The sequence below is a fragment of the Microcebus murinus genome, chromosome 11 (genome assembly GCF_040939455.1).
Source record: "Microcebus murinus isolate Inina chromosome 11, M.murinus_Inina_mat1.0, whole genome shotgun sequence".
NCBI classification, from domain to species: domain Eukaryota; kingdom Metazoa; phylum Chordata; class Mammalia; order Primates; family Cheirogaleidae; genus Microcebus; species Microcebus murinus.
Window position 1 is genome coordinate 31,858,891 of NC_134114.1, and position 14,852 is coordinate 31,873,742.

Genomic DNA, 14,852 nt, shown 5'->3' on the forward strand with positions numbered 1-14,852 from the left:
GTTTAAGCAACAGAGATCTAGTTTTGGAGCATGCTCTTTGGATTAGATTAAGTGTAGCAACCTATTGAAAATGACTGGGACATAATACTAAATAAGTATTTGTATCTTTTCTACCTTTAGAGACCATACCCAATTCTGTATAACGGATTATCTTGTAAAGTGGTCTCTGGCATAGTTTCTTAAAGCCCTTTTAAAGTAAAACCAAAGCAAGTATATGGGCATCTGTTTTGAGAGATAAAAAACTCACTAGTGATATTTCAAAAATACCACATTCTGGGTTCTCTTCTTCTAGCCATTTTTTTTTTCTGCTCTTTTATGAGATACGTAAGTTCTGCAATTTTTTAATGTACTTATATTTTTGTATAGTGGGCCCAGACTCCTCATTTTGGCCAAAGGTCTTTTATGATTGGGCTGTTGACTGCCTCTATGATACTGATTTTCGCCAATCCCCAAGAAAACAAATGGTAAATTGGTGACTGAAGAAACAAACACAAAACAAAAAACTGACACCTAGTATAGCAGTGCTGAGAAGGAAGCGACTGGTTATTCAGCCCGAGATAGTGTAAGAGGGCTATCTACTGACCGAGCAGGAGTCGCCCAGGTAAAGTGGAAGTGGGCCGCAGACTTAGGGGACGTCTCGAGTGAAGGCAGGAAGTCAGACAGGAGCCCGAGATTTTGTAGCCGTGGGTGCGTTGCGGTGCCTGAGGGTCAGGCCGCCAGTGACTAGGAAGTGATTGTTGACGGGCGCTTCAAACGCGGCTCGGAACCACGCCCAGTTGGGCCAACTTCGCAGCCTCCTGCCGGGTCCGGGAGCCTAACCTGTTCCGGAAGCAGCTCCGCCAGAAGAGACAGGCGGGCGGCGGGCGGCGACCAGCCGGGGAGACGGACTAGCCAGCTTGTCCCCGCGGGCGTCACGTGTGGCGCCGGCGGCCATGGCGGGGAGCGAGCCGCGCAGCGGGACAAGCTACTCCCCGCCGCCGCCCAGCGACTGGAGCCGCCTGGAAGCGGCCATCCTCAGCGGCTGGAGGACCTTCTGGCAGTCCGTGGGCAAGGAGAGGCCGACGCAGAGGGCCCCGCGGGAAGAGGCGGACGAGGCGGCCAGTACCCTGACGCGGCTGCCGGTGAGCGTCCGCCTGGCCCGCGGCGGAAGGGTCGCCAGGGCCTCGGGGCCGCCTGCGTCAGGCCTGGTCCGCGCAGCCTTTCCGAGTGTCGACCCGGATGAGGGACTGAGGCAGACATCTCAATCGGAGGAGGTTTATTGAACTGTAGCTGAGGACTGCGCCTGGGAAAAAGACAACTGCAGACAAAGCTGTGGCTGTTTTTCTGGAGGGGGGTTGGAATCTTCTGCATGTGGAAGGCACACAGAAGGAAAAAGGCAGGGGAGGGCTCACATTCTGGTTAGGCCCAGGGAATCGGCATCGACATTTTACATAAAATAAGACGGATGTTAGAAGAGGAAAAGGGAGTGAAGGAAGCATTAATTATGTAGCTGTCCCTGAGTAGGTGGAAGAATGTCTGATTTTGTATGTCTCCATTTTTGTTGGAGTTACCTGTAAAGATAAACTTGTAATTCATTATTAATGTGGAATCAAATGGCTTTAGTTTTAGGTGCTAGACATAGTTACAGTTTGCATGTCCTTGCTTATGGGAGGTCAGTAAGGAATTTCCTTAATCAATCAGTGAATGATCTGTGGGGCCAGTTCTTCACAGGTGCCTGAGGTCTTTACTTTCTTATTTGCATAAGGAGTTGGGGGTGGCCCTGAAATTTTTATTTCCTTTTATATGTGCAACATTGTCATTTAGGAGCTACAATTGTCCAGACACGCCTTGGTGTTGACCCTTTGTGCCCCACAGCCAGCCCAGACATCACAGGGTGTCCTGGTGACCAGCCAGATCACCGTCAGGTTTTCCACCCCTAAAACAGGCCCATAAGACTAGGACACCATGAATGTTCGGTTAAGGAAATGAGACTATTCCTGACTTTTTGGTGTAAAGGAAAATAAAAATTTCAGGACTACCCCTAACTCTTTATACAAAAGAAAAAGTGAAGCCTGGAGACTGAGTCATGCAACACTCCTTTCCAAATGAATAGCTGTTACTATGCACTAGCCAGATCTCCACAGAAAGGGAAAAAGATGGCCGTGCCCAGTGGCTCACCACAGTAGCCTATCCCTCTAATCCTAGCACTTTGGGAGGCTGAGTTAGGAGGGTTGCTTGAAGTCAGGAGTTGGAAACCAGCCTGGATAACATACAGAGACTCTGTTTCTACAAAAAGTAGAAAAATTAGCTGGGCATGGTAGTGCACACCTGTGGTCTCAGCTACTCAGAAGGCTGAGGCAGGAGGATCCCTTAAGTCCAGGATTTTGAGGTTGCAATGAGCTTTGATGATGCCACTGTACTCTAGCCCAGGCAACAGAGTGAGACCCTGTCTAAAAAATAATAGAGGATGTCAGCCATCTAAAAAGGACTGTCCCCACAAATGATTCATAAGAACATTCTTTGCTGGCCTCCCTTAAACAAGGACATGAATATTGTAACTGTAAGCTAAAATAAAATCTTAAGCCCCACAGGTGACTGAATGGACCCCCTCCCTCTAGGCCAAGGAAATCCCAGAAAAAACTTAAAGCTGAGTTGCTGGCCATGAGGAGAAGGGAAGTCAGACAGGCCTAATTATGCCCTGTCCCTTTTGGAGTTATTCTTTGTTAACAGTAAGATACAAAATCATTAACAGACCAAAGATCATATAAGACAAAGGTGAAACCACACCTACAGGTCATCAATTTACTTAATAGATCACTTGAGTCTCTTTATATGTCTGGCAGATTATCTCTGATTAACAGACTTCCTTAACTTTAAAATATTCCAAGCCTTTACACAAAACTTCATTTCTTTAATCAATTATAGTATGAATCAAAGGGTCTTTAGACCCTTCTATAATTGTAAACCCACCCTACCCCACCCCTTTTGAGGTGTCCTGTTTTTTCAGGCCAAACCAATATATGCCTTCCATGTATTGATTATGACTTAATGTGTAATTCTTGTCTCCCTAAAATGTATAAAACCAAACTATAACACAGGCACTGCAGGATCACTTGCTCAAGGCTTCTTGGGCATCACTCTTTGGGCCATGGTCACATATTTTCAGCTCAGAATAAACCTCTTTAAATTATTTTACAGAGTTTAGGTTTTTTTCCATTGACATAACTTTAGATCTGCAGACTAAGTCTAGCTCCTAAAACTAAAATCTGTTCAATTCCACACTGATAATGTTGATTATAAGTTTATCTTCCCAGGTGCAGAACAGAGACAAGGAAATTAATCATTCCTCTGCCTACCCAGAGATATCTGCATAATTGATTCTTCCTTTACTTTCTTTTTCTCTTCAAATATTCACTTTATCTTATGTAAAAATGTAGATTTTTCTGGACACTAACTAGAGAGTCACAAGAATGTAATCATTTGTCTTACACCTACCTGCCCCTTTTCCTACACACCTCCTCCCCTTTAAGGAAATATATAAATACTAAACCTGAAAAACTCTTTGGGAGAAAAAAAAACAATCACAGATGCATCTGTGGCTTGTGTTTTTCCTGAACATGCCCTGGCTTACTAAACCTTGATTGAGATCCTTGCCTCACTCATTTAGGGTTGTCTCTGATTAATTAGCTTGGAAAAGCATTCCAGCATCCATCTGTCTTCCCAATATCTTTCATCCCAGGATCAATGTGTCAAAATTTGAGGGGTCAACAAAACAAACACTCTCCAAGGACATTGTGGCTGTGGCTGTTTTCTTACTGTATAATTAAAGTTACAAAACTGCCACTCAATTGAAAATAAATGGGTAAGTTATAAGTGCTTCAAGTTACAACAAGCCACAAGAACTATACCTGTCATTTATTGTTAAACTTCTCAGGTAGGTGGGAAAATAGAGAGAACAGTAATTAGAAACTGTTACAATTCTGTGGTCTTATTTGGACTATTGACATGTTACTCTGATGTCCATTTCAAATTGGAAACTGCAGGTTTAGAATGCCTTCAAGATTGATTGCATTGCAGAGTATTCCCCCTTGCAGAGTTTCTTTGAAACAGTTTAATAGATTATATAGTGGAACTCAGATCACAGATTTACACTCTTTGATTTGATCTAGTGATAAAATAAGAAATTTGCCTACTTGTCTTTAATTTGATCTAATGATATAAATTTGTCCACTTGATAAAGGTTTTATCTTGAAGAATAAGTTATTTTCTTAAATATCTTCTTTAAATAAATGGTGTATCAAAATATTCATAAGGAGAAATTAAACTGCTTATTTTGCTTAAAAAATATCCTGATAGTAGTTGGTTTTTCAGTAATGTTTCAGTGTGTCAGAAATTAAGTGTTTAGTAATGATTCTTTCCTGATGGTGGGTAAATAATATATTTATTATTAGTGATAAATTTAATTATTAAAAATACTGTTAAATTGACCCTTAGTTATTTAGTGTAACTTTTTTGATTATGTAATTTATAACTAAATGCACTTTTCAAAGATAAATTATTGATTCCTTTTTCCTACCTGATGCTTTTTTCTGTTTCAGATTGATATACAGCTATATATTTTGTCATTTCTTTCACCTCATGATCTATGTCAGTTGGGAAGAACAAATCATTATTGGAATGAAACTGTACGTGATCCAATTCTGTGGCGATATTTTCTGTTGCGGGATTTTCCTTCATGGTCTTCTGTTGACTGGAAGTCTCTTCCAGATCTAGAGATCTTAAAAAAACCGATATCTGAGGTCACTGATGGTGCATTTTTTGACTACATGGCAGTGTAAGTCTCCAGTTTTATGAATTAAAAGGAAAATATTAAATTTTACTGTATTACTAAGCAATATCCAAGTTAGTTCTGACCCTGCTACTAAGTGGGTACATGGATTTGGAGTCTAACTCTTCTCTTGTCAAAATCAGGGGTTGAGTTAAATGACTTCCTTCATAGGACCCTTTCAGCTTTAACATTTTGTTATTTCACTGTGGTGCCTAACCAGTATTTGAATAATTATAGGTAGTACAGATGGCAAGAAGTAAAACACTTAGAATTCTGATTATTTTTTTAATCTGATTATTTATTTTCTGATTAGTTGTCATTTTGTTAAATAGTAAATATCTTTCCATATCCAGAAAAGAATGGCCAGAGATCAGAAGGCAGTTCTTTGGCTGGGAAGAAAACCATTCTCAAGGCTCTGGGAAATAAGATTTTTGTTAGCACCCAAGATCATTGACAGTTTTGAATATCATGTAGGTGAGGGAATTAACGTTATTGAGCAACTGCAGCATATTGGATTCCACAGGGGACACTTTATGTGTGTTTTACTTATTTAGTCTTTCACACAACAAGATTTTAACTTTGTGTCATTGCTGTAGAATTGAGGTTCATCAAGGGAGGGATAGGGAACCTGTGGCCTTGGGGGCCACATGTGGCCTTCTGGATCCTGGAGTGCAGCCTTTTGGCTGAATCAGATTTGTACAGAACAAATAAAGGGATTTGTTCTGTGGAGTTTGGATTTAGTAGAGGGACCACAGTTGGGGATATGGAGGGCCACAGTGATACTTATGCTTTAGGTAAGAATTGTTTGGCTGTGGCTAGATTCAGTAGTGACATACAGGATTTTTTCTTTCAAATTTTACTTAAGTTATTCAGAGCTTTACCATATTCTAATACAGATGTCATTATGTCAAGTCTTGTGAGACTATTTGACCAAAATGTACATGATTTGTTATACATAATCTCAAAAAATGCCACTCACTTGCTAGGTATTACCTCTACAGTGCCCCACAGCCAACCATTGCATCAAGTGTATGTGACTCTGTGGAACTAGTTTCCCCAGGGAATAATAATCATCATACTATCTACCATTTATGATCATATAAATTATTTCTGATTCTTTGAACCCTAGGTGGTTGTTATTGCTTAAATAATAGCAATTAAGGAACTGAAATTCAGACTTTAAGTGGCTTATATAACTAAAGTGGTGAGGCTTAGGCAAGTCTGCCTAGCTTCAATGCTAGTTTTTGTCCCTTTGTGAATTACAAGGTTTCTAATAAAAATGATTTTGTTAGATTAGTGATTGTCTTAAACAGCTTGACTTATTTAAAGGACTTAGTGTTTTATTTTAATTTGGGTAGTTTTGTTTTAATTTTTGATAAAATATATAATTGCTAGTTTAGAGATTTATAGCTATTGAGGAACATTTGAAACTAACTCTCTCTACATTTAACACTTAATGAACTATTATATTTGAGATTATTAATAGGAGTTCCTAAGAAATTTGGTTATATTTGTGGCCTTAGTAAATTTTTTTTAACTTCTAAGACATTAAGCTAACTGTGTAGCTTATCTTTAGTGCAGAGTTTCTCAATCTTCACACTATTGACATTTTGGGCCAGATAATTCTTTGTTCTGGAGGCTACTCTGTGCATTTTAGGATGTTTAGCAGCATTTCTGGCCTCGAGCAACACATTTCTCTTGCTCTCCCTCCCTAGTTGTGACAACAAATATGTTCAGATATTGCCAAATGTGCCATGAGGGTAGGTGTATAAACCTCTTCAGGTTGAGAACCATTACACTATGTAATAAATTTTGACTATTCAAACAAGTGTTCCATAAGAGAATCTAAGTGAAAGATTAGAAAGTAAGTAACCACTTCCTGGGGAAGATTTTCTCAGCTCCTGAGTCACTCCCACTCCTAGAGTGCCTGGTGTTTTTCCCTGTCACGGCATTGTTCGTACATATTATGGTGGTGTCTGTCTCCACTGTCCTCTTGGAGGATTGGTACTATATAATCATTGTATCCCTTGTGTCAATAAATTATATATTGTTGATTGAATAACTGGCTAACTGTTTTCTGTGTTAATTTTCTAATTGTGACAATTTTATACAGCTATAAAACGTGCTGTCCATATACAAGAAGAGCCTTGAAATCCAGCCGTCCTATGTATGGAGCTGTCACTTCTTTTTTACACTCACTGATCATTCAGAATGAACCACGATTTGCTATGTTTGGACCAGGTTTGGAAGAACTGAATACATCTTTGGTGTTGAGCTTGATGTCTTCTGAGGAACTTTGCCCAATGGCTGGTTTACCTCAGAGACAGATTGATGGTAATTTTCACATTAATCTACAGTACATAATAATTCAAACATTTTGAGCTTGACACTAGTGTTAAAAAGAAAGTAATTTATTTTTTAATTAGTTCTTTGCTGTAATGAAATATGGCACTTTTGGAGGACAGCAGTAATAGTTCATTCACATGGACTGAAAAAAAATTAATTTACCTATTATAAGAAGTAAACTTCCTCTTAATTTCTCAAATTTGTGTAATCCAGAGATTAAGATTATGTGAAAGTAAACTGTATGTTGTCAGGATATTGTATTTATACAGTGGATATCACATTTACTATATTTTAAAAGAAAGTTATAAGCAAAAAACATTCAGCATCTAAATGCAAAGTATTTTGCTAAATATTGCAATTTTCAAAAAAGAGCTCCTTCTCCTCTTACTATGAAAGGAAAACCCAACAATGTGTAATTATTTGACAAGGCAGTATATGTAATAAACATATATAAAACTATATCTTAGCTTATGCTTTACTTATCAAGAGCACCTATTAGATGTTAGTGATGCAGAGATTTAGAACAAACAATGTCAAAAATTTCTTTCTGCCCTGTACATATTTGGTCTAAGTGAGAACATAGATAAGTCTACAGATGATTAGAATATGATGTAATCATCTCCTGGATAGAAAGGTGAGGGTCAAAGAAGATTCCCTATTGATGATGATTCCTCATATGCATCATTAGGGTAGGTGGTCATAGGCTATCAAAAAAAAGGCAGAAAAAAAGTATTCTAAGCAGTGAGAACTACATTTCTAAAGTACAGAACTCTGGATGTGCAGGACACATTTGAAATAGCTCTGTGTGTCTAAAAAGAGTAGAGCTATTTGAAAAGAAACTTATATGCCATGCTTAAGCATTTGAATTTAAGTAGATGATTGAGGTGATGAGGGTTGCATTTTAGAAAGATTCCTCTGGCTCCTGAATGAAGAATTGATTAGAAGGGGCTAAAGACATGGATACCCAGTAAGAAGCCACAATATTATGATAAAAATATGAAGAAGATCTGTCATTAACCCTCCATTGTTAGTGACAATGAAGAGAAGAGAATGAGTGTTACAGATATAAAATCGACAGAATGAATATAAATTAGCAGTAATAAGGATGGCTTCAGGTTTCTTGGGTTTCATGTTGTATGATAGAGGATTCAGCAGAATAAGGAATCATTGGAGGAGTAAGAAAAATTTTGGTAAGTGTGGGTAGAGGTGCGATCTGTATAGGGAGAATGATAGCTATTATTTGAAATGTATTGAATTTGATAACTATGAGAAATCCAAGTAGAGATGCCAACTAAAATCAATCCACTTGAATAGGAAACTCCATGAAGGGGGGAATCTTGGTCAGCTTTATTTTTAATTGTATCTGTGGTACCAGGCACCTAGTAGGCACACTCTAGATACTTAGTGAATGAATTAATGATTTTATGGATTACTTTATACATCCTGATCTTAAGGGCAATATCTGTGCTACAAATTGAGATTTGGGAGTCATATGGAATCCACATGGACTTGAAAGCTTTTGAGGATGGAGAGAAAGATTGTGAGTCAAGTGCTGAAATCTTTAGTTAATGTTTAGGGGAAGGGATTATTAGACAGATTTATAAATGACTAGGTCAAGGAAGGGAAGATGGCACTACAGCTGAATGGTGCGTTTCTTAAATAGGTGGAGTTTTTTTTTTTTTTTTTTTTTTTTAACGAGGGTTGGTGAGTGATAGTTTAGACATGGTACTGGGAGTAAAGAGAACATCAACCCCCACCATACTCTGAGGTGTGAAAAATAAACAACTTTGCTATGTGAGAGTTCTCTGCAAGAGAAGCAGCACTGAGGGGCAGAGGTCAGTTTCAGGTAAGGCTATTAGGTGGAAAGAATACTTCAAGAAGTTGAGTTTATGGGAAAATTTGCTGATTATGAAAAGGCAATTCCATTTTCTAGAGAGGAGTTGAAGTGATTGTTTAAAAATGCTAAGTTATGCCTCAAACTCTGCTAGATGAGAGAACATGGGCTTACATCATTGGCAAGGAAGTTCAGAAGAGCATGGAGACCATATCGGACTGAGGTTAGATGTGTTGAGAGGATGATGTCTGAGAGTTAACTGATGAAAACAAAGATGAGAGACATGGTAGATGTGTTGCTATGACCTCTTTGTGGAGAATATACCAGACCGGGTGGGTAAAGGACTAGAGTCACCTTGTCTGGAATGGTTATAGTCCTAGTACCCAAGATCCCAATACTCTGCACATGTGTTGCCTAGAATGGTGGCATGAGATGGTATGACATGGCTTATTTAAACAAATAGATTTTATATAATGCAGGAATTAAGAGTATGAAAGGCTAGCGTTGTCTCTAATTAGGTAGGGGTCCGATTATATTAAGGTTTAGTTTCTTTATCTTGAAAAGCAGTGGCTTTTTAGAGAAAAGACATAATTAGATATGCATTATTAAGCAATCTCTTCAGCTGCTGTCAGAAGAAAGGATAGTATGAGGCAAGAGGATATAGGAGACTGGTTAAAAGTAATCCAGACTGAGTGTGGTGGCCCACGCCTGTAATCCCAGCACTTTAGGGGCCAAGGTGGGAGGATCACTTGAGCCCAGAAGTTTGAGACTGGCCTGGGCAGCATAGGGAGACACAATCTCTACAAAAATTAAAAAAAAAAAAAATAGTGTGGTGGTGTGCATCTCTAGTCTTAGCTACTTGAGAGGCTGAGGCAGATGGATCACTTAAACCCAGGAATTTGAGGTAACATTGAGCTATGATTGGGCCACCATACAAGACCCTGTCTTTAAAAAAAGAAAAGAAAAAAAAAAGAAGTGATCATAGAAGTCCAGGTGAGCAATGCTGATAATTTGACCTAAAGGGAGTGGGGACACTTCTCTAAAGAGAAGTGACCAGATTGAAGAGGATGTTTATATAGCAAGAAGAAGTAGAGCCATGGAAGTCCAGGAGGATCTTTCCAGGAAGCAAGAGGAGAATCAGCCACTGTATGTTGACACAGCCAAAGGAGGAAAGAGGTTGAGAAAGAAGCACAAATAACAGTGTCGAATGATTCTGATATAAAGTAGTAAGAAGCTAATATTTAGCAGCTGTTACCACTCTACTAGGAGTTTTACATATGTGATCTCATTTAGTATTCATAAGAAGCCTAAAAAGGAGGTAGTATTCTATTAATATTTTTTGATGTCAAACTTCAGCACACAAATAAGCCATAGGCCATAAGCAACAAATTCAGGATTCTAATCCAAGTGTGTCTAATTCCAAATTTCAGTATTTGTAGTTAGTTCCTTAATTTTCTTAGATGGTGACTCCCCATCAATTTAAAAACAGCTTTTTGGGGGGTGGGGAAAAAGGCATTTCATTGAATGTATATGTGGATTATAAGACAAATGAGAAATATAAAAATATGAAAATGAGTCTTAGTCTTAAGGATAAATAGTAGTAGCCACTATGATGCAGCTGCTGCTGATAAAGTTGCTATTCATAGAGATGATGATATAAAAAGGACTGTTAAAAAGCCCAACAGTTCTTTGTTTTTATTATCATGTGAATGAAAATTACATGCAGCATCTTTTCTTCAACCCAAACATTTCATTTTATTCCAAAGCTTTATATGAGCTATCATAGAATTTTTTTCTTTGCTCTTTTTACTTTCACTGAATAATTTTTTTCAGTCTGATCTTTTGCTGCCTTTATTAATGATTTGCTGTGATAACTATAATTTTATTTTTTAGGTATTGGATCAGGAGTCAATTTTCAGTTGAGCAACCAACATAAATTCAACATCCTGATATTATATTCAACCACCAGGTAAGGCTTCCTACTTGGTGGCTTACCTGAAATATCAGGACTGGAAACTTTTAGGGGGTTGGAGTCTATTTAGTATCTTTTTATGTTATATCTTTACAATTTTTTTTTTCTAGAAAGGAAAGAGATAGAGCAAGGGAAGAACATACAAGTGCAGTTAACAAAATGTTCAGTCTACAGAATGAAGGGGATGATCAACAAGGAAGCCGGTACAGTGTGATCCCACAAATTCAGAAGGTGTGCGAAGTTGTAGACGGGTTCATCTATGTTGCAAATGCTGAAGCTCATAAAAGTAAGCATTCTCTTATCTTCTTTTTTAAAACACTACTGTGGTGTACTAGTATACTAGTATGTGTACATGGCTGTTTCTGGGAGTAAATCTTTTGACCTCAGTCTTTACTGCTTTTCTACATAAAACAGCTAGCATTAAATCTGAAAATTATAAGACAAAAAAATCAAAATGAAATGACACATTGATAAGAGATAAGGTAGTCAAACTAGACTCAGATGGTCTGGATATTGGCCCTCGCAGAAAGGGACATTAAAATAACTGTGATTCATATGTTAAGAAGATCTAGTGGAAAAGGTGGACAATATGTGTGAACAGATAAGATTTTCAGCAGAGAGAAGGGAGCTATTTTGAAAAAGTAAAATGAGAATGCTAAATATGAAAATATGACAAATGAACACTTCCTTCAATGGGCTTATTGGCAAAGGAAAGAATCAGTGAACCTGAAGATAAGTCACTACAAATTATCCAAATTAAAACACAAAGATAAAAAGGGTGAGGGTGAGGAACAGAGCATCTAAGAATTGAGGAAACCAATCAAGTGATCTAACTCAGCAGTCAGCAAACTCACTCTTAAAAGCACACATAGTAACTACTTTAGCCTATGAGCCATACAGTTTTTCACAATTATTTAGCTCTGCTGTTATAGTAGGAAAGCAGCCATAGACAATATGTAACTGAATGGGTGTGGCTGTTTTCCAATACGAAGGTATTTACAAAAATAGACCCACAGAGTATAGTATGGCAACCCCTGGTCTAATGTATCTGTGTAATTAGAGTTCTAAAACATGAAGTGAGAAAAAGAAAAGGAAAAAGAAATTTTTGAACAGATAATGGCCGAAATTATTTCTAAATTACTGAAAGACAACACACTATAGATCTAAGACACTATAGAATTACAAGCCTGATAATTATAAAGAAAAATATATCTAGGCACATCATAGTCAAACCAATGAAATCCAAAGAGAAAGAGAATACCTGGAAGGCAGACAGGAAAATAAAAAACAAAAAACAAATCAAAAAAATAAAAAAAAACCATAAAGGACCAAAGATTAAAATGGCAGCAAACTTCCTGATAGAATTGTTGCAGGCTGGAAGGCAATGAAGGGAAATCTATACTGCAAGGGGGAAAAAGTCCTATATCCAGCAAATATATTTTTTAAAAATAAAGGCAAAATCAAGAAGTTCTCAGAAAAACAAAAGCTGAGTGTCTTAATTCATTCGTGGTACCATAGATCTTCAGGGATATATCTACATCAAACCAATTTTGCCTTTACACTGTGCAGACATTTGAGTGGTACTGTGATTTTTCCACCCCCTCCCCTGGCTGCACCTACATTCCTATCTTCGCAAGGCTACTTAATCTAATTTTATGACAGACCAATAAATGAACCTAGCAATAGAGGTAATTTGTTATATTTGGATCCTGGTAAATTTTTTGTTCCCTTGCTTTGTTAGTTTTTAATTTTATTTAATTTGATTATTTTTGAAAGTTTATTACAAGTAATGCAAATTAAAGGTTTGACTTATACTTCTTAGGACATGACTGGAAAGATGAATTGTCTCATATTATGGCAATGACAGATCCAGCATTTGGATCTTCAGGAAGACCCATGTTGGTTTTATCTTGTATTTCTAAAGCAGATGTAAAAAGAATGCCCTGTTTTTATTTGGCTCATGAGCTGCGTCTAAATCTTCTAAATCATCCATGGATGGTAAGGTCCTTTATTCTCTGGCAACATAAATCTTATTTTATTCTTCACTCTATTTTCTATTTTATTTTAGTTTTTTCCTACTCATCTTCTTTAATGAAATGGCATTCTAAGTCATTTTAATAGCTTAATCTATTATTAATAATAGGTTAATCCAAACTGTCCGATTGGTGGTAATATTACTAAATCTCAGCTGATCAATTGTTTCCTACTTTCCTCTCCTCTCATAGAAACAGTGAGATAATAATTGGGGATTTTTCTTTTTCAGATGCTATTATCATGGTGTTTTTAGCATCAATGTATTATGCTTTAAGGATCATTAAAAATATATATTACATCATATGTTTTGCTTTCTAGAATATATTTTAATCATGGAATCCTTTCTTCAAATGAAAGCTCCTCCATAAAACAGAAAAAGAAAAATTAGAGTTGGAAATGCTTTTGTAGAAAAAGTTAGACAATTGGTTTTTTTTGTTCCTCCCTCTCTCTCTTCCCTGGAGCTCCAGAGATGCTTTATGAAAGCTACTGGTAAAAGTTTACCCTCCTGAATAGTGGGAGTCTTAGATTTATGGTTAGGAGTGGCAGTCTTTAAGACATAATTTTGCAACAGAATGTCACATTTATCAGCTGACTAGCTGGGTTTTAGTTTTCAAAGTGGATCCTTTGGAGGAATTTATTTTCCCCGCTAATATATATAAACAAGTCACAGAAATGGTAGTTCCTCCTATTTCCAAAGCTGAGTTCCAAGGTAAATGATAAGCCTGACACTGGTAATTGCTGTAAGACATGAGAGAAGTTCATATTTTTATCTAAGTGCTCTAGAAGACAAATCTTGAATGGCTTATTCCAAGTTTATTGGAATTATTTTTAGTTCTGTTATTTTTTTAGTGTCTAGAAAAAAATCTATCCTAATTATGAGATTTTGGGCTCAGTTTTTACTGACAGTGTTCTCTTATCTGTTCATAGGTCCAGGATACAGAAGCTGAAACCCTAAGTGGTTTTTTGAATGGCATTGAATGGATTCTTGAAGAAGTAGAATCTAAACATGCAAGATGATCCTCCATTTGGACCTTGTGAACTGAAACCATTTGAAAGTTGTTCCTAAGGTCATGATGTGGTTATTTGCTCAGTCAGCCTACTTTGTCCTGCCTTCTTTTCATGTGGGCTTTATATTGGACAAGCTGTAGCTGCTGTGTTTTCGAAATTGTTCTAAATTTTTATCTTAAATCAATTATAAGAAAAAAGTTTCAATCTTAGTATTTAGCCCCAAAATGAACCTTTAAACATTTTTTTGATAACTTTTATATTTCTTGTCTTTAAAAAATATTAAATTGTGGAAAAAACAAGTTTGCACCTCTCTCATTCCTTGTGGTTTATATTCCATTCAGTACAAAGATTACCCTCATGGAAACAGCAGATTTGCTAAGCTTTCCATACAGTCTTTTCAAAGACTCATAACTGGTTTATCAGAAAGGAAGTTTTATCTCTTCTTAATAAATATACTGCTTAAAGAATGAAAAATTCACTGGAATGCATTTAATATTATATTATGGCCATACAACCTCTGTCTTATTCTGAAACAATAAAAAGCAAGCTTATGTCATATTTAATACTATTTCAGTGAAAAATAACTTCCTGATAGTTCTTAGTATTTACAAATAACTTGAAAGCTCATGAGGTACTAATACCAAATTCTATTCCATACTCATAGAGAAAACTTTCCAGACACTTACATGTATCACGTTACCTCCTTCCCCAAACTGCTTGCACTTTGCAAAGGAAACACCGTAGTATCTCATTGAAAGTGAGGAATTTTAAGATTATAGTAAAAGGCATAAATACCGTGTTTCCCCGAAAATAAGACCTACCCATAAAATAATCCCGAGCCGGATTTCTAA

General features: G+C 37.1%; 1 protein-coding gene across 1 annotated transcript; it reads left to right on the forward strand.

Annotated features, from left to right (window-relative positions):
• Positions 1 to 291: 291 nt before the first annotated feature.
• FBXO4 (F-box protein 4) lies at positions 292 to 14,542 on the forward strand. Its single transcript, XM_012777773.3, has 7 exons — positions 292 to 1,121; positions 4,578 to 4,813; positions 6,921 to 7,141; positions 10,881 to 10,956; positions 11,070 to 11,245; positions 12,782 to 12,957; positions 13,921 to 14,542. The coding sequence occupies exons 1-7, from the start codon at positions 933 to 935 to the stop codon at positions 14,008 to 14,010; spliced, it is 1,164 nt and encodes a 387-aa protein (XP_012633227.1). The 5' UTR covers positions 292 to 932; the 3' UTR covers positions 14,011 to 14,542.
• The last annotated feature ends 310 nt before the right edge of the window (positions 14,543 to 14,852 follow it).